The sequence below is a fragment of the Malurus melanocephalus genome, unplaced genomic scaffold (assembly GCF_030028575.1).
Source record: "Malurus melanocephalus ecotype Western Australia unplaced genomic scaffold, MMel_1.1 scaffold_7, whole genome shotgun sequence".
NCBI classification, from domain to species: Eukaryota; Metazoa; Chordata; class Aves; order Passeriformes; family Maluridae; genus Malurus; species Malurus melanocephalus.
In genome coordinates, this window is record NW_026623239.1 from 668,819 (window position 1) to 687,343 (window position 18,525).

An 18,525-nucleotide genomic window follows, 5' to 3' on the forward strand; every position below is an offset into this window, starting at 1 on the left:
AAAGGGCCCAATGAGTTTTAAATTCTTCCTCTTGTATACAAATACATGCTTCCAAGGGAAAAAATAATATTCAGTTTTTTAAGACAGGCTTACATAGTTCAAGCCTTTTGTGCTGTGGACATCTATGTAAGCGCCCAAAGGTACACAGAGGTACACAATTTGTATTAACAATGGTATTACACTCTCGGCATTCCCTTTCACTTGCTGTACCTTTGCATCTTAACACAGCATGATCATACCACAGTCTTCTCTCAATTCTCACATACTTATTGTTTCTGATCTCTAATGTTGCCTCCTATTTTCCACAAGAACACAGAAGTTTCTCCAGCCTCCTSTTCTCTCCTCTCTTTGACTATTCTCTTTGCTGTGCCTTTCAGTTTGTCATATTTTTCAGGCATGCTGTATGTGCTAAGAAAGTGCTAYGAGTATGCTACATACATCAGTCCATTAATATAAAAGCATAATGCCCCCAAATACCTACATACCTTTGAAGGCGACCACTAATGCTACACCTTCTTCCTGATTCCCACTGGTTAGGAAACACTCTCTGGTAAGAGTCATTTGTCTTACTGCTTACAAGCAATCTGGTCTAATTGAGGATTACAGCAGAAGGGTTGTTTTTCTTCCCTCCATATTACTGTTTTTCCAATTGCAGAAGTCAGACAGAACATCGCACAACTTAAGAGGTAACAAGTGAGCCCCTACCATACATTTTAAGGCAGCATTATGACTGGGTTTCACATAACCTATATACATAATGTGGGTTCCATAGTGTTCCCAGCCCTTTGAACTAAATACTGCGAAGCATTTTTCTTCACCAGACTAAAATAGGCAGCTGTGACTTTAGAACAGTGTGTCTTCAATGTGAGAAGTTCAGCAGAAGTGCTGTCAGCTTAGCCTGCCCAAGGAAATTCACCCTTTCATAACATTTTATGCACATCTCTGGTATAAAGGATTTCAGCCTGTGATTCATATCTGAGGTACAAATTACAAACCTGTCTAAAAGCACAAGTTTCTACTTGTGTTTATTCTCACTTTATTCTTACCTCTTAGTTCAATTTCAATTCTTACCTCTAAAGCACTCTGCACTTTTTCTTTACTTGAAATATTTCTCTTGAAGTTATTTGTGAARTGCACTGCTTCACTCCAATTGGTGTATCCTCCCCCGTACAACAGACTGTCATTGGGTAACAAAGTCTCTGCCCAGAGACGACAAACATTATCCTTACAGCAAGTCAGGAGTACATTGCAGACTGCACCACTAATGAAAGAAAATTTAAGGAGTGAAGAAGCTGCTAACTATTATATAGCATCAAAATAAATCAACAGCTCCAAACTATTTTCCATTGCTCTGCTACTGGGTTTTGTAAGTGCATAAAATTAAAGATACTATAGTTAGGTAGGAAAACAAATGATATAGAAAAGGCTTTTCCATCTGTTCAAGTATCTGACTATAAATTACCTCAAACATCATCACACAATAGCAAATTGTGGATTTCAATTTAAGCAAAATTAGTATAGCAAAAGTTATTATTTTTATCTTTTAAAGCAATTCACATAGAAAGATAGTAATATTCTGTACACCTGATCTCAATTCTGAATCTTACTGCTATCTACCACTTACAAAATTGTATCTCCAAAAGAGAGACACTCAGGTAGTACCAGGGATACAACAGACAATTTAAGTTTGTCTTAATTACTGSTTTTTCCAAGCATAACTTGTGTTAAATACATAGCCAAAAAATCCCATTACCCTACACTAGGCAATGAAAAAAACAGCGCAGATCTCAGGTTTCCATTTCATCAAGYTCACAATTAAACTTTAACTCAGGCTTGAAAGCTACAACTGACCAGCAGTAAACTCCCTTAGTAATTGTGGGGCAGGTTAATTTTCAAAATTTACCTAAAGCTATAGCAAAGGCTTTACAAAGACTCTTTGCTTACTGGTATTAAAAAACAACATAGGCTTGCTCCACACAAAGGTATGCAAATTTGGTYACTATTTGGAATAATAAGGCAAAGAGATGGCTGCAGGCCACAAAACTGCTAACATTATTTCAGTTTAAGATTGTAAGTATTCGTGAAAACTAGGCACAGATTGTTTCAGAATCRTTTCAGAATCATCCCATTCCAAAACCTCAAGCTCAAGATATCCATTCCAAATGATTATTTTATTTCAATTTCCAGATAATACTTCTGACAGAGGTCTAACTTTGTAGTAGATAGAGAAACAAAYGAAAAGACAAGAAAATATTTGAATTTTTTTGAAAGAGATCTTAAAGTCACAGGACTTTTGGATTGCTCTGATTCCACCGGGATAGAATGAGTTGGGATTAAATGCATGAATGGTCACTCAGTGCAATCGAAAAATGCACAGAGACATGATTTTCCAAGAGCTGCTTTCGTACTTAGTTCAATGCCTAAGTCAGTCTGTGAGATGCTTTTCTTTCCAGTTCCTTCCCATAAGAAGATGCTTACCATCCTCTCAAGTGCATTAACAGTATAAAAGGTGTACACACTCAACCAAAGTAAACCATACAATTGTGTGATTGTTGACTGTAGAGCGAAGCAGACTGTATAGTCTGGGCGTTTTTTGGGCAATTTACGAACCTCATGTTATTAGAACTACTGACCGTGGCATGAATTTACTGGTCTTTCTCCATGAAAATGCATTTACTGATCGAGGATGAGCCAAATAAACAAAGGAAAAATCAAGCTCCTTTGCTTGGTTTTCTGGACTGACACCAGCTGGTGTTACAGCTGACCGCCAGCTCTCTGTGTTGTACCACACTTTCACAAGACAGTCATCCTGTGGGGAAAAAAAAGACAGTAAGTAAGATTACCTTGCATAAGAATATGATGCACTTCAAGTGCTTTTGAGTACATCTCTTGAGGTTTCATTTTTCTTTAAAATAAAATACTTTTCTGATCAGAGAGAAACGGTTCTGTAAATACAACTTTAAAATCTGATCTTAAAGAAAATACAGAAAATACAGTAGCAGAGACTCAATTTAATCCTTGCCATTTTGGTCCCTCTGATTAGCTGCCAATTTTTATCCACAAAGACACAAATTGTACTAGATGGTGTTCAAATGTTAATACAACTACTTCTACCTTGTCAGAAAATCACCAAAACCCCCTGCACAAATCTAACTATTAGGAAAACAAATAAAGGTCAYGGATGACATCTCAAAAACCAAACTCAGTACTGCTCAGCCTGCTTTTTTGTCATAAATTGACTATACCTTCAAGGAAAAAATAAATTAATCTGTATCTAGATACACAAGATGTTGATCAACTACTACATGTGAATGGTACCAAAATATTGAATTAACCTGGGTATGCTACACATGACACTGCTGGTAGGAGGGAGAGTTGGTTTTGCTGACCAGTATCATCCCTCATAAAAAAATTAACTAAAGGAATAAGATATAGAAATAAAGATGCGTTTTAAAGACTCTCCAGGCAGGTAATATCTTAGGCATTTATGGTAAAAAATACATTATTAATTTTCCTCATACTCACTGATTTTCTTACTTATTCAGTAATTTTCTTTGCAGGAATTTATAATGTAGGATAACAAGACATAAGACATTGGAGTCAAAAACTCTGCAAGACTATTACCCCTAGAGAAGCTATTTGCAAGATAATTAAAAATTTTTCCACAATTCCATAAGACTSTAACACTAGAAACCATTACACTTCACTTGTAAAATAAGTATTAGCTCCTATCCATCCAAAAAAATTGACTACATATTTTTTAGAAATTGCTGACAATGACAAAACACCTGTTTTTCACATAAAATATATACTCAGAAAATTTTATTAGTTATCTGAAACAAGGCTGGAATGGCTATCCTTTCAGTCAGTAAATGGCTAAAGGCATCASAGACCATATAGCAAGCAACACAACATTTAAATAAGCACAAAAAAATGGAGCATGAGAACTTATTGCTATTTTATTACACAGGTAATAATATATAATTAAGGAAGTCTAGAATTTTACTTTATATACTGGAAGCTCATTAATTAGAATATAGTTTCCCAAGAAAAGGAAACCTAGGTGATTTTATAGATTTGCTACTTCTTGATCTYGTCTTTAAAGATAGCAAATGCATTAAAGGTTAGTCTTCCAATCAAGCATGATGACCTGAAACAGCAARCTTCAAAGGAAGAAACAACCTCATACAACTAATCAAGATGTGTATTACTCATCTGTTTCTGATGGACACAACTGAATCACAAAAATATGTATGACAAATGCCTTTCTAAAGCAAGATATATTTGCAGACTGAAACATCCTTGACTCTTTGTTCTTCAAGCATGTATTAAGGAACATTATGACCCAAACARCAAAGTTCCACATTATTACTAAATCACTGTTCTAACCACCTTTTATGTATACACACTTGTTTTTTACTCATGCTTTCGAGACAGACTAAAACAAATTGCAAAACTGTCTTTTATTCTTGAAGCTGAAACACATTCTGAGCAGGATTCTGCTCAGGATTCTTTGACACTTAAACCAGGTTTTACTAATCGCAGCAACTGCACTGTCCTAATTAACCTTACATACTAGCATTTTGTTTTCTTTCAGAAAACAACCACAAATCTCACTCATACTCCTTAATAAGTAATATAATTCTCATACAGGTTTGTCACTTTTGTTCACTGGATCCTCTACATGATCTTGATTTTATTTTTTTCCTGTTTTGACTTGTTAGGACATTATTCTCTTACAAAACCTGAACAACAACTTTTGAAGTAACAAGAAAAGATTTGTTTGTTTCAGGAAAAGACTGACRTTTTGCTTTAAATTTTTTGCTTATTTTGCTAAGGGGTTTTGCTTTTGCTGATAACTGCTCAATGTCGAGCATACAGAACTATTTAGTGAGATTGGCCACARACACTGACATGAGCTGTGTGCCAATACGGCGGTGGAAAAGAATGTGAATTCTCTTCCATGAACACAAAAAGGCATACAGATATGTTTACACAAAAACACTTTAAGARMTATTTTTAATTTTTTTGTATTTTTCAGTATTTTTATTATATTTACTCACTAACAGGGTRTCCAGCACTGATCTCATCCACAGATTTCTTCCATTCCCACATACTCTTCTTTTTCTAATGTTTTATAATTTGGCACAAATTAAAAATGAGTATTTTAGAACTTGGTCTGTTACCTCCCAGCCTTGACCTACCTTTCTCCCAAACTCATGTTTACCAAAATGTAAAGACACATACACAGACTATGCAAAAACTATGAAAAAAGGTTTTTTTTTTATTAAGTAGCCTTTTTTATTTTAATGTGGTTTTGTTGGTTTGCTTTAATAGCTTATCTGAATTAATACAAAGCGATAAGGGAAAAAATGCTTACCTTTCCTGCAGTAGCAAAAAACTCCCCATCTGGTGAGAATTTCATTAAACAAACTTGAGAAGCAGTTCTATGGAATAAAGACAATTAAAAAAGAGAACAAATTTTAACAACTTTCAGTGGATTCTAAATTTTCTTTCAAGTTTTTTAATTCTTAAATACAAGTGGCTATTGTGTTGTGTGAAATGTGTAAGTTTTAACAAAGTCCAAAAGGATTAAGAAGCAAACTCATGCACAACATACGGCTATAGTAATCCAGAAAATCAAAGTCCTGGAGCAGAATATCCAAAATTCAAAAATATCACAGAAGAAAAGCAGCTGCTGACAGATTAAACTGCACGATTATATGGATCGCTAACTCATCTCAGTTGTACCATATTGTCTTCCAACTTCTCTGAAAGACAGCTCCACTTCTCATACTTCCTACAACTCAACRTAACAATAATGTAGTTTAAAAGTATCAAAGTAGCTTTTGCATGAATGGTCACATTGATATAAGATACTATACCAAAATATTCCAAACCTAATTATGTGGTTTATTTTTGTAGTGTTTTATTTTAACTGGATATACTGAAAAATGAACTTTTACAGGGTTTGAAGCACTCAGGTATTGACTAAGTAACAAAGCTTATTAATGGTAACAAGAAATGACAAACACTTAATTGTGCGGCCCCAACACAGTGTACATTTTCATCTTAATTACACGTGTAACAAGTCATTGAGGCCTAACTTTCAAGAGGGATTAAGTCAGCCAACAGGTCAACAAAAGCACCATGCTTTTAGTGTGCGCATTAAAAAGARCAAGGCAATTACAAGATTCGTATCCAGGTTTAAGCTAAATCCTCCTACTGAGACAAATGTGAAAACACGACTTGAGGCACTGAAAATTATTCTGGGAAGAGTAGTACTGCAAAATCACTTTCTTGCAAACGTCTCTGTAAGAAAAACCTATTCTAAATCTAACTGSAGTACAAATTCCAGAAGACATACAGACATAAAGCGTGCAGTGAAAAAGCAAGTTCCATTGACCTTTCCTAGGACATACTCATTCAGAAAAAGACATTCAGCTCTGCCTCTGACAAAAAGAGTTTAAAAGAGGAAAACAGGTGGAGAGCTGAGAAGATTTTTGTAAATCTTTATACAATACAAATGCAAAACCTGTTACAGAAAGGACAGAAGAAAGGCAYCATCTGCATGATCTTGACTACTGTTACCAGAACCCTAAATTCTAAAGCCATATTCTACGGCAGTCATCTACAGGCTGAGTTCTCTTATTAGACTGAGAGATGAGCACTCAAACATGTCTCCAGAAATAATAAATCTTCAACTTCTTGTATAGAAAGTTTATCGTATGCAAAGAAAAATTTTTTCTGGTGTCATTTGGATGATCTTGGGTTTTCAAACTCATCAYTGATGAAAGTTCAAGTACAAAAAAGAGGAACCAAAGGATTATGAAAAGTATGTTTTTCTGGTACATCCAGAGAACTGTCTATAGAACTGCCTACTAGAATGCTAAATGCTTCATAAAGAATAACTTCAGGTGGGTCTGCCACTTTGGGAAACACTTTGGGAGATGGCCATATGGTACCTTACTCCCAAGTGAACAATGCACCCACTGTATTATAAAAGTCTGCCTATGGCATGAAGGACAGTGCTTTTTACTTGTCTTTTAAACTTAAGTCCTAAACCAAAACTCTTCTGAATGTACAGTACAAAGATGCAAATATTAAAATCAACATGAATACAAGAAGAGCAATCCGAGACACAGAAAAAGAGATGTATAACTTGGCATGACTGTTTCAAATACCCAGAGTAAACCCAGAAAAAGTAAGAGGTGTGTGAAAGGGGGGAAAATGTGTGAGAAGGAAAGAACGATGCAGTACACTGAACACTGATGGAAGCTTATTTTAACCAGTCCTTCAAGCACAATAATTTTCAATTACACAGCTTTCACCTTATTTCTYGAACAAGGAACAGTGCCTATTGGGAGCGCTTCAACAGTAGCCTTCCCTCAGTATTTTATACTAGTGTTCTGTATAACTGAAGAACTGCCCCCAAACCACCTGCAACTGATCTTGTAAGAAGAAAGAAATGTCACATAGTCAAGGGAAATAAAATTCAAGTTTCTTTCACAGCAATAATATTTATCAAATAGCAGTATGCAACAGGATTTCATTTAACTACACTAAGCATTTAATCTTAAACATATGAATCAGTAAGGAAAAGGAAATTATTTGTCTTCAAACGTGTTTCTTACTTGCATTGCCAGATACATCKCCACTCTCCAAGACCAACATCTATTCTTTCAGTACTGTCATTGTCAGCAGGGTTCTCCAAAGGAACATTGGACCAAAGYTGAAGACAGCTGGAACCAGTCAGAAGGCGAGTACCTAAACCAAATACTTATGAAAAATCTAACTACAAAACAAGTAGCGAAATATAGACTTTTGTAAAGAGTGAAAAGAAAAGCAAAGCTGAAACTGCTTTTTTTGGTAGATTTGAGCACCTACAGTGTAAATTGTGAAAAATAATCAAATTTTAGTTACTCCCTAAAAGAAATGCCTAGGTTTACTCTAGACATTCCTCTTTCTCAACAAATATTTACCATTTAAGCCATGTTTTCTTATCTGATCAGATGAGAACAATCAAGTCAGATCAACGAGATACATTTAGTATGTTAGTTCTCCTGCAGTAAGTGACAAAAGRTAAATTTCACTCCTCTCTGGTGTTCTCTATCATGCTAGGACAAAACGGAAACCTTTTCCTGATCCACAAAGAATGACAAAATTCAAATTAAAAAAGTAGTTGTGGTATCAAATAGACAGATGTTTCTTTTAATCAATTTATACCTGTGGGATCCCACGTTAGATTATGTGCTATGGCTTCCAGTGAGATTTGCGCATTCTTCTGCCACTGGTAATGTAACATCTGAAATTTTAAGTATTTACAAACATTAGCATGAAAACACTTCACACCTCCCCCCCTCCTCATTTTATAACAGAAATAGTATATAAATCAGTATATAAAATCACCACTGGAATCTGAGATTTTTTTTTTTAAGGGGAAGTAAGATTTTATTTTTGGGACAAAGAAAATATTTCAAAAATGACACAAACTAAAYGCACCTGGCATTTGATATCCACACCATTGCTGAATTAGAGGTGATCAGAAAGGTGAAGATAACACCTAGGATAGTTCCCCTCTGCTGAGTTTTATTTTTTATTAATATCCAACAGGATAGTCAAATACCTTTATTTTTTGCATCACTACTTCACTCACTAGAACAAATTGAAGATTCAGTTCACAAAATATTTATCTTATCTGTTTCCACAAYAGACCACAAAGATTTGATGGTCTGAATTATATAAGAAACTGAAAATATTTCTTGAAATGATATTAGGAGCCAACAGAKCTCTCTCTGAATTCACAAACTTTTTTTAAAGTAATCATCCCCCAGCCCAAAAGTATCACACTAAATAGATGTGAAGACAGCTCAGTCTTTCAGAAGTTTGGCAGAAAATGGCAAAAAGCAGCTACAGATAAGGATCTAAAACAAGTATTATTGAAGCTGGGATTTTTTAGACCCTTGACATTCTAGTAAATGGAAGACAATCTTACAATAACTTTGAACAATACGCTGGAAATTATTGCATAAAAGTAACTGAAGTAACAGACTATTTCTTCAACTATAAACCTTTGAAAGCAAATAATGAATGGGTGGTGAGTGCTTCCTCTACTGCTTACAGTTATGACTCCTGAAGTTTCAAGCTAAGTGTAATGCTTACCAGTATAGAAAAACATTCAGGATGGAATAAAAAACAAGTGAATGGACAAAGAAACTTCCAGTTCTGTGCTTCTGGGGCAGCTCAAGAGCAGTTCATAGGAGCATAAGAACTCACATCTTAYTGTAATTTTATTTCGTTGCTTTCCAGTGATATAAATTATTACATAGATATTAATTTCCAGGTATTTAATTAACAGATAATACACCACAAGTTTATAGGTACACTAAGAACCTTATGACTCAATTGGATAGAACGAAGAGGGGAATCCACTAGATGGCCAYATAAACAATGTGTTAGTACAAATGGAGACCAAACCCCTGAAGAGGCAGACAAAAGCTCCTTGAGCAATTGCTGTCAAAGTTCTAGTATCATCAAACTGACTTTAATTAGAATCTAATGCTTCTAATTATAGCCATATTCCTCTTCATGTAAAAAGCATGGTTAAGTAACTCACTCTAAATCGTATTATTATTATTATTCAGAAATTAGGATTCTGGATATTAATCATTAAACAACTGTCACCAAAAGTAAGCCCCAAGAAAAGAATTACTGTTCTTATTSACCACTATAAAACTGAAGTACAATAATTCAATCAGATAGGCTAAAAAACCCACAGATTTYTGAAACTATTACAATTTGGCCAAAGGCATGCAATTTCGTAAGTAAAARTTAGAGTAAGAACTGTAGAACACATCAAAACATAAAGGCTACACAGGATGGTTCAAAAAAGGAATGCTATTTTAATGGCTACACTCTCTGCAGAATGGGGCTGTGTATGTCTTTTCRGGTTCTGGAACATTTTGGTTATGAAATGCAGGGTTACATAAGTAATATGAGACATTATAGTATAAAACCTATCTTTCTTAAAACTATTTCAAATTATAGGCCTTATCCCACCATTTTCAATTCCTAAGGACCACCTTACATCACAACTTTATTCCATCATTAAAAGAAGATACCAAAAAAATCTCAAGCTTTAAAGCAAGCCACTAAAATGAGTCAGGTTTTTTAACTGCTCAATAAATTCAGGGGTGATTAAATACTTACATTATGATGACTGCTGCTCTGCTTCAAGAGGCTAACTGGCTCAAAGATACAAATCACCTTTCCGTAAGAAGCTGCAATCTAAAGCAATATGTATTTAAACACACAAAGAAGAAACAAGCTATTGAACTAACAAGAATAAAATGCAAATAGTTGATTTTACTTTTAAMCCTGCTTGTAGATAAATTTGAAACTGACATCCATATTTCTTTTTTTGATAATAGAAAAATGACATCTACCAAAAATCATGAAGCTAGTGTTGTCAATAATAAAAATACAATCCTTTATTTACTCATTAATCATGAWGAACTGTTGAGAGTATTGCTGGACAAGAATCTTTTTTTTTTTTTTTAGTCATATTATTAGCACTATTCTTTCCGTATCAAATTAGGTAAACACTCAAAACAGTCTGCAGAGTTCACATTCTCAGACATGGAACCAATATAGGCTCAGAATAATTCTGTGCACTTCCCTAGCTTTAGAACAGGCTACCTTTTTAAAAGTTATTTCAAAAGACAAAGACTCAAACTATGCAATCAAAACACCCAATGCAAAAAGCTACAAATAAAATTACTACTAAAGGTTAACATAAAATAGYTAAAAAAAAGTTGCAATATGGTCAGTTTTAATCAGTGTTTGAAAGTCTTATTTCATCACAGGTTATTATCCACCTCAAACCTGCATTAAGACAAAATAAACAGTCTTTGATCTCAAGACATGTATATAAAAGCAACCCCAGAAGACTTGCTTGGAAGAGCCAAAACAAGCCAAWTGCAAGTTAAAGACCTCAGGCAGACAGCCTGAGAGAACTGTCATATGACAATGTTGCCAAAAACTATTCTGAATTACAGATTTACAAAAATTAAGGAGTTTCCATAGGTCATGCATAATGGACATCCTGAATTCTGAAGTGACAGCTGTTGTTAAAAGGAGAACATCTACAGATGTGATATGCTGTAATAATCAATTTCCTATTTCTGTAAAATTACAGCTTCGTAAATACCTATGTTTTCCTTCAACAATAATAAAATTAGATTCACTTTATAAAATATATTTTGCTTTCAGTATCAACCRAAAGTCTTGGAAAAAACCCTAAGCCATCATACCTAAGATCTATATAAATACAAAGATTAATACAGATCCTAAAATCCACAGATTCATAGCTTTAAGAGAAACCTCTACATTAGAAGAACAGATAGTTAAATAAATTTCTATCCTACTAACAATCTAAACATCAGTCTGACCCAAAAATGCCAAGAATAATTTTGTCACATTTGCAAGGAAAAAGTTTCTTCAGGCATTTTGCATCTCAGACTAGTATTTGCCCTCTCTAATTCTCTTTAACTACCTCACTTACTGTTTTGTTCTCTAATAATTCCATTCCACACTCAACAGCAAAAAGGTTATATAAACTCATATTGATTAACTTTTTCCCTATTTTATCCTTAGTGGATTTTAAGGACAAACTAAGATCATATGCATTCCAATATGCTCAACTTGCAGAGTCCAGAGCAACTGCTACCCCCTGAAACTTTCCACCAGCTTTCACAATGATACAGCCACTCAGTCCTCGTCCTCACTGAGCTGCATGCCACCAAAAAGAATAATGGCAATTAGTGTTTTAAAGAATTCCTCAAACTACCACAATAATCATCCAAACATYGAACAAACATCTATGGTAGTCCCAAGCTGTGGTATCAAAAATGTGATGTGCAGCGAAGTCTTACTCAACAGGAGGGCAGTACAGTCACCCCTGGTGATAGAGACAATGGGATTGAGAGCACCCTCAGCAAGTTCCTGGACAACACAAGGCTGTATGGGGCAGGTAACATGCTGAAAGGAAGGGATGCCATCCAGAGGGATCTTAGTAGGCTGCAGAGGTGGGACTGTGCGAACATCATGCACATCAACAAAGGCCAAGGGCAAGGTCCTACACCTGGGTCATGAAAATCAATACTGACTATCAATACAGACTAGGGAAATTAACAGAACAAGAGCAGCCCTGTGGACATGGATTCGGGGGTACTGGTGAACAAAAAACTGCTCATGAGCTGGCAGAACGTGTTTGTACTACAGAAAGCCAACCCTGGCCTGGACTGCTTCAAAAGAAGGGTGGCCAGTAGGGTGAGGGGGTGATTTTCCATCCCTAATGAGACATCACATGAAGTAYGAAATCCAGTGTCCCCAGAACCAAAAAGACACAGACATGTTGGGTCCAAAGAAGGGACACAAAAATGGTCAGATCTGTCTGCTATGAAGACATACTGAGAGCATTGGGATTGTACAACACTCTGACAAACCAAAGAGGAAACTTTGGTGTGTGTCAATACTGATGAAGAAGGTCTCAGAAAAAATTCCACCCTTTCAAGAGTGACCTGTAAATGTTTTGATCAGTCTGGTCAATAAGCAAATGCCTAGCCATTCACTGCTTARTACTTCAGCACCCTGCAAACACATCCAGTTTCCTGACAGCAAACAATACTAACCTCCAGACTTGACCTCATAGGTCTACTTAAGAAATTAAAAAATTCTGATGCTTAATAAGCCTTACAGGGTGATATAYTCATATGTGTTAATTTACAATTCAAGGACAATTTGTCATTTAAATGCATACAGAATTAGTATCATGCAACCAAGATGACCTTGCAAATTTACAGAAATAATGCCCAAACTCAAAGAAAACCTCCTGGTTAACAGCATCCAAGAAGAGAAACCCAAGTAGACTTCATTGCTATGAGGTGCCAGAGACACACAGAAAAATTATTTCCTCATTTGCACTTGTGTTCCTTCACTACCACTGCAAGAGTTTATCGCTCAAACACTAAAAAGCAGAAACAGGGAGTGGCTGGGGTTTCATCAGCAGAGTTTGCATGTAAACACAAACTGGTTTCCATTAGACATCTTGCCTCAAAATGGACACCCATATGTAACCAAAGCTCTCATTAGCTCATGAGGCTTGTAGTAATGTGCATAAAGTGGACACTATCTCCTCATGAGGACAGGCTTAAACAAAAAGAGCAGAAAATCCTGCTTTCATGAACAAGTATTTATCCAGACATAGTTCCTACTGAATTGGTTAATAATCTCACTGTGATGTTCCATTGGACATTTATCTGGTTATTTCCATTTCACTCTGACCGAAAAATTAGGAAAAAGCTTTGTTAAAAGGACTTAAAGCCCAGTATTATCTAAAATACATCTCTGATGCAGACCAATCCACAAAGAACAAAAGCTAAGAATTCAAGAAAGTAAACCCTGTCCAAGAGAGGCTTCATGAACTACTTGAAACGGATTACATGCTTCYAGATGATCTGAAAGCAATTTTTGTGGAAGCACTCACCTCCTACCAGCCACTTACATGTCAAAGCATGTCCATGACATGCCCAGAAGTGCACAGCCACAGTGAATAAATTACTTTAGCATCCAACTTAGTCATCTTTTAGACCGACTCCTGCCATGTCCTCTATTTAGCCCTGAATCCACAGCCTTCTGTACAGTCCCACCTATCTTCTACAACCATCTATCAATATCTATGGTTACTATTTCAAATTTATTGTGCTGCTCACAAGTGAAGACAGAAAGCAATGAGTCATTTTATTCTTCTTTCTAGTGTATTTGCTTTAACTTGCAAGTATCCATATTCCAGAGCAGGTGCTCAACGTGACATCACTGCAACATTATTAGAAACACTGCTCTACATACCTTCCCCTGTTGCATTGAACAGTCCACACATCCCACTTGAATGTTTCCATGTTTTGCTCCAGGGATTATCTGTAATCTTTCAAAGTCAGTCCCCAGTACCACAATATCACATCCTGATGCATATGCCTAAAATATATATAGAAAAAAAAATAAAATTGAAAAAGACCCCAAAGAAAACCCCAAGAATAATGTAAAGCTTTATCTACTTACAGTGTGACAGTGAAGTATGAAACAGTATAGTACATGCATCTATCCATGTAAAACACTATACAGTCAGAAGTACAGAGGTATTTGCACAGATCATACAGATGTCTACAATCTTAAACTGAATACTAGAAGTGGCAAATTACTCTTTCTCCATGCTTATAAGAGCATAATACTTGTGCAACAAGTGTTTTGTGATAGAAAAGGAAAAAGAAAGACAGAGATACAAAAACATCTAAATAAAAAGTTAAAGCAAAAAAAMCAAAGTTCTTGCAGAAAAAGGTAGTATCTTTCTTAGAATGGAGACAGAGACTTCAAAAGCTTTTCTCATGATTTTTGAAATTTCTGAAAMGGGAAATAGAAGGTGGAGGAGCTAAAGGGAGCTAAAGTTTTACTAGAACATTTASTAAGGACTTTGTACTGGAAAAATTCAAAAGGGTATCAAAATTAAGTATAGTTATATACAAAAGCAAGTTTCAAGAGCAGAACAGTCTCACAGAAACTGAAGACAGATTTCCATATAGTGATAAAAAYGATCATGCCTTACAACCAAATCTGCTATTTTCTAATATATTAAATAAAAACTGTTGACTTGAATAAAAAGCAGAATAACGGTTGGCTAGATACATAAATTTCAAATCTGATGAACATGTTTTTAGGTTTTTTACATGACAGAGTACTTTTACCAAGACTAGCCTAGACTACCACATCATTACACACATAAAAATATATAAATAACATAAAAAATATGGAGATTTTGGTCCAAAGACWTTTTTTCCCACAAAGAATTAAATGATGCTTCAAAAAGAATCATAGCCAGAAAACTGTGATCACTATTCTCAGCCAGTGTTCAGTTACCACACTGCAAGCAGTAGAACACCAGGCACYATCTCATAAATGAAAAAACTGTCTATAATTCTGCAGACTAAATATAATCATATATTTATTTATGATTGCTTATTACTTGTAGGTTTTTGTGCCTTTTCTGTCCAGTCCTCCCTTCAGTTGCAAGACAACCAAGCAATGTAATTCATCCGGTCAAAAGAGCAGCATTTGTTTTTAACTGACATACAGAACTGCAGGTTCAGTACTGAACTGCAATTTAACTKGAAATCCATTCCAAGAGAGGAGATTGAGTAGTAATTTTTGTTCAAATGTTAAAGTAATTATTTTGATCTTGTGATGGCATGAACTTCAGACCTGATCATCACAGAACACTTATTTTCTTCAGTTAAAAACTATCTCAACTGGTGATTCACKGGTTAAGTCCAGAGATCATCAGAAAAAAAGGTTATTCAGAAGTATCATAAGTACAGTTTTTCCCAAAGCCATTTTGTTGAATTTAGAGTTCTGTATTGGGGCAGTTTTAAGGAAAACAAACACAAAGAAGTGCTTCACTGCAAAGACATAACATAGAAACACATACAAAACTTAATCAAAAATGTATTTAACATTGAAGTGTCAAATTGAAGTGTCAAACTGAAGTGTCAAATTGAAGTGTCAAAGTGCATGAAGTCCACCTGCAGTGCATGCCCCTCTAGGCCTTATCAGCACTTCCAAGATTTAGTATACTTCTCGCTTCTGGTTCTCTCAATTTCCAGCTTTACAGGAAAGCCTCAAATCACCCAGTGTCACACCATCACAATCATAGGAGAGAACATAAAGAATGGCTTGGATTGGAAGAGACCTTAAAGTTTGTCYTGCTCCATCTCCTTTGAAATGGGTGGAAACACCTCTTACTAGACCAGGCTGCTCACAGCCCCATTCAACCTGGCCTTGAACACTTACAGGGATGAGGCATCCAAAGATTCTCAGGGCAGCTATTCCAGTAGCTCATTACCCTCACAGTAAAGAATTTCTTTCTAATATCTATTCTAAACCAACTCTCAGTCTGAGAGCTGATCTGTTCTCAAAGAGGTAGAAAGGGGGAAAAAAAAGGCCTTTTCAAAGAGCTTCCAAATATAACTACAGCCAAGCAGAAGGATGATGACTTGGAGGTTATTTTTGATGTTTAGTTAATGTTTGCCTGCAGGAGAACCACAATTTCAAAGACAAAAGGCAAAGGACACAGAGGATAGGGAAGTTCCATATTGCAATGGAAAAGTGTCTGAATAAGAAGGTGACTATGTTTTCTGGCAAACAAAACTGCAACTGTCTCCCTTTTTTTACTGTTGCTTACTGTYTCCATTACTCCTCACACTGAACACACGCTTTAGGAGTGAAGCTAGTATATTCCCCTCCTTCTAAGGTGTCCTTCCTTTGGTTCTTTGCTATTCCCCTGTAACTCATCCATTAGACTGCACCTCTGCAGAGATGTCAGATCCTCCTACGCACTCCCTGGACCTCAGACTCCAGCTCTAAATGAGATTCCTAAGCAGTAGTATCTTAYCAAGGCATTTATCTAAACAAAATGCATAAAATTAACTGATGAGCTAATTTGACACTTAATTTTATTCATCCCAGAGGTATTTTAGTGTAGTATAGTCGAAGACTATACTTAGGAGTAAGAAATACCTTTCATACCCCAACAGTGTCTCAGATACAAGAATGAATTCTGTATATCAGTCACTTCATCTAATTTTTATTGCAAGACTTATCCACGATAGTTCATGTCACCCATCTTCATTTTAACCGGAGTGAGTATGAGTGCATTTTTATAAGCTATATTAACTACAAAAAAAGGTAATTCCAGAATTTTCTTAAGCAAGAAGCAATTACAGTACAAGAATTTCTTGCATATATAAATACATACATACACACACACATATGTGTTTTCATACGCATTATATATGTACACTTGCCTCTATTACTTGGCCCTTGGAGGAGAGGGGAAGGGAGGGAGAGGCACAGCTTAAAATGCTACCATACAGTTGAATGAAGAAAGAATTCCTAAATATATGTTAATTTTCAAAAATAATAATAATAGTATGAAAACCCTAAGATGAGTTTTTGAAGGAAGCAGAATGCCTCAGTCTGATGTTGGCAGGCCATAAAAGCCTTTCACCTTAAGAATGCCCTAGAACATTCACAAGAAAGTTGTCTTTGTACAGTAGACAAGCAGATAACGTGATATTATCGTGTTCTTGGAATGTTTATTAAACAAAGCTTTGTTCTTGTGTTACAGAAATAAACAAGATAGAACTAGTTTAAGCTGCAGGGCCATGGATCTCACTTGCTGCTGACATAGCAAACAAGACTGAAATTAGGGAGCAAAAGATGTTCCAGGCTTGTGAAAACAAATGTGATTTTGCATTTAAGTACTGGGTCTTCATAAAAAATCTGCCCATTCTTTTAATCCAATGTCAGCTCTTATTTCTRAAATAACATTTCTTTGAAGAAGATAAACAGATTTTTTGACTATAATAGTGCTTAAAAAACAAGGGATTTTAACAGAAATTTTTATAGACAATTATACGAACTATTCTGATTTCTTTCTAAAGTGAAAGCATGACATACACAATTCAAAATTAGAGACTGGTACTRGGAAATTACTCTGAACAGAAGGAAAGCAAATGATCAGGTATGTTTACCACTTACAAAGCACAGTGCCTTTAACACAATTATTTCCCTTACACTTCTTCATATATTTCTTCTACATACTGCAATATAAAGCCTTAGCTATAGTTTCYGCTACAGCTACCTCGGGACTGACACATTACTTTGGACAACTTGTGCAAACTTTATTTAACCTACATCTCTTACACAAGGAGTACAAGTATGCTTACCATAAATTGCCAGCTAATATTCATGCCCAAATGCAACAGAATGTGTGCGCACACACGCATATATAAAAAGTTTTATATATACATATACATACATATATATATATATATATATATGAAGAAACACATGCACATATGGGATACACTAGAAATACAAGGCACCACTCATTAAAAGTCAAGAAAAAAATTAAAGTAAAATAAATCTATGAAACAGGTATACTGCAATAATAATTGCTGTATTTTTTCTGCGCTTTGCACAGAATGGTCAAAATCAAAACAGTCACCATGAGCCACAACAGCAAAATGCCAAGGTATCTTGCTGAATTATTTTATTCTATTATGGTATGATCTCTCTCCATCTCCACTTTTGCATCAAAACTTACAGTAGTCTAAGTATTCCATTTAAAACACCTTATTTAAAATAATRAAAGTCTTCTATTAGGGTGCTAAATTAAATTTTAAGAAATAATCTTCCATTATGTTTGAAAAAAAAAAACCCCAACTTTCTAATTTACCAAAAGTACTTGAACTATTATACCATAACTGTATTACAGCATATGTAAGTACCCAATTTAAGGAACTGCACTTCTTCACTAATGTGTAAAGAAGTTTTATAATTTTTTAAAGATTAATCCAATTAAGAAATTATTTCTTAAGTCCAGAGTAGCTCAAATGAAATACTATTCAAAAA

General features: G+C 35.2%; 1 protein-coding gene across 5 annotated transcripts in view; it reads right to left on the reverse strand.

Moving 5' to 3' along the window:
- Positions 1-18,525, reverse strand: part of DMXL1 (Dmx like 1) — a 74,160-nt gene that overhangs the window by 52,237 nt on the left and 3,398 nt on the right. For 3 of the 5 annotated variants that reach the window (XM_057372195.1, XM_057372229.1, XM_057372221.1), the window contains exons 2-8: positions 13,909-14,034; positions 10,210-10,287; positions 8,227-8,305; positions 7,635-7,767; positions 5,381-5,447; positions 2,634-2,809; positions 1,072-1,261 (exon numbers count right to left, since the gene is read on the reverse strand). In XM_057372195.1, coding sequence (XP_057228178.1) covers positions 1,072-1,261; positions 2,634-2,809; positions 5,381-5,447; positions 7,635-7,767; positions 8,227-8,305; positions 10,210-10,287; positions 13,909-14,034 — 849 coding nt within the window. Of the gene's footprint in view, positions 1-1,071; positions 1,262-2,633; positions 2,810-5,380; positions 5,448-7,634; positions 7,768-8,226; positions 8,306-10,209; positions 10,288-13,908; positions 14,035-18,525 lie in introns of those variants that run through there. The other 2 variants (XM_057372204.1, XM_057372211.1) reach the window with 2 other exon arrangements.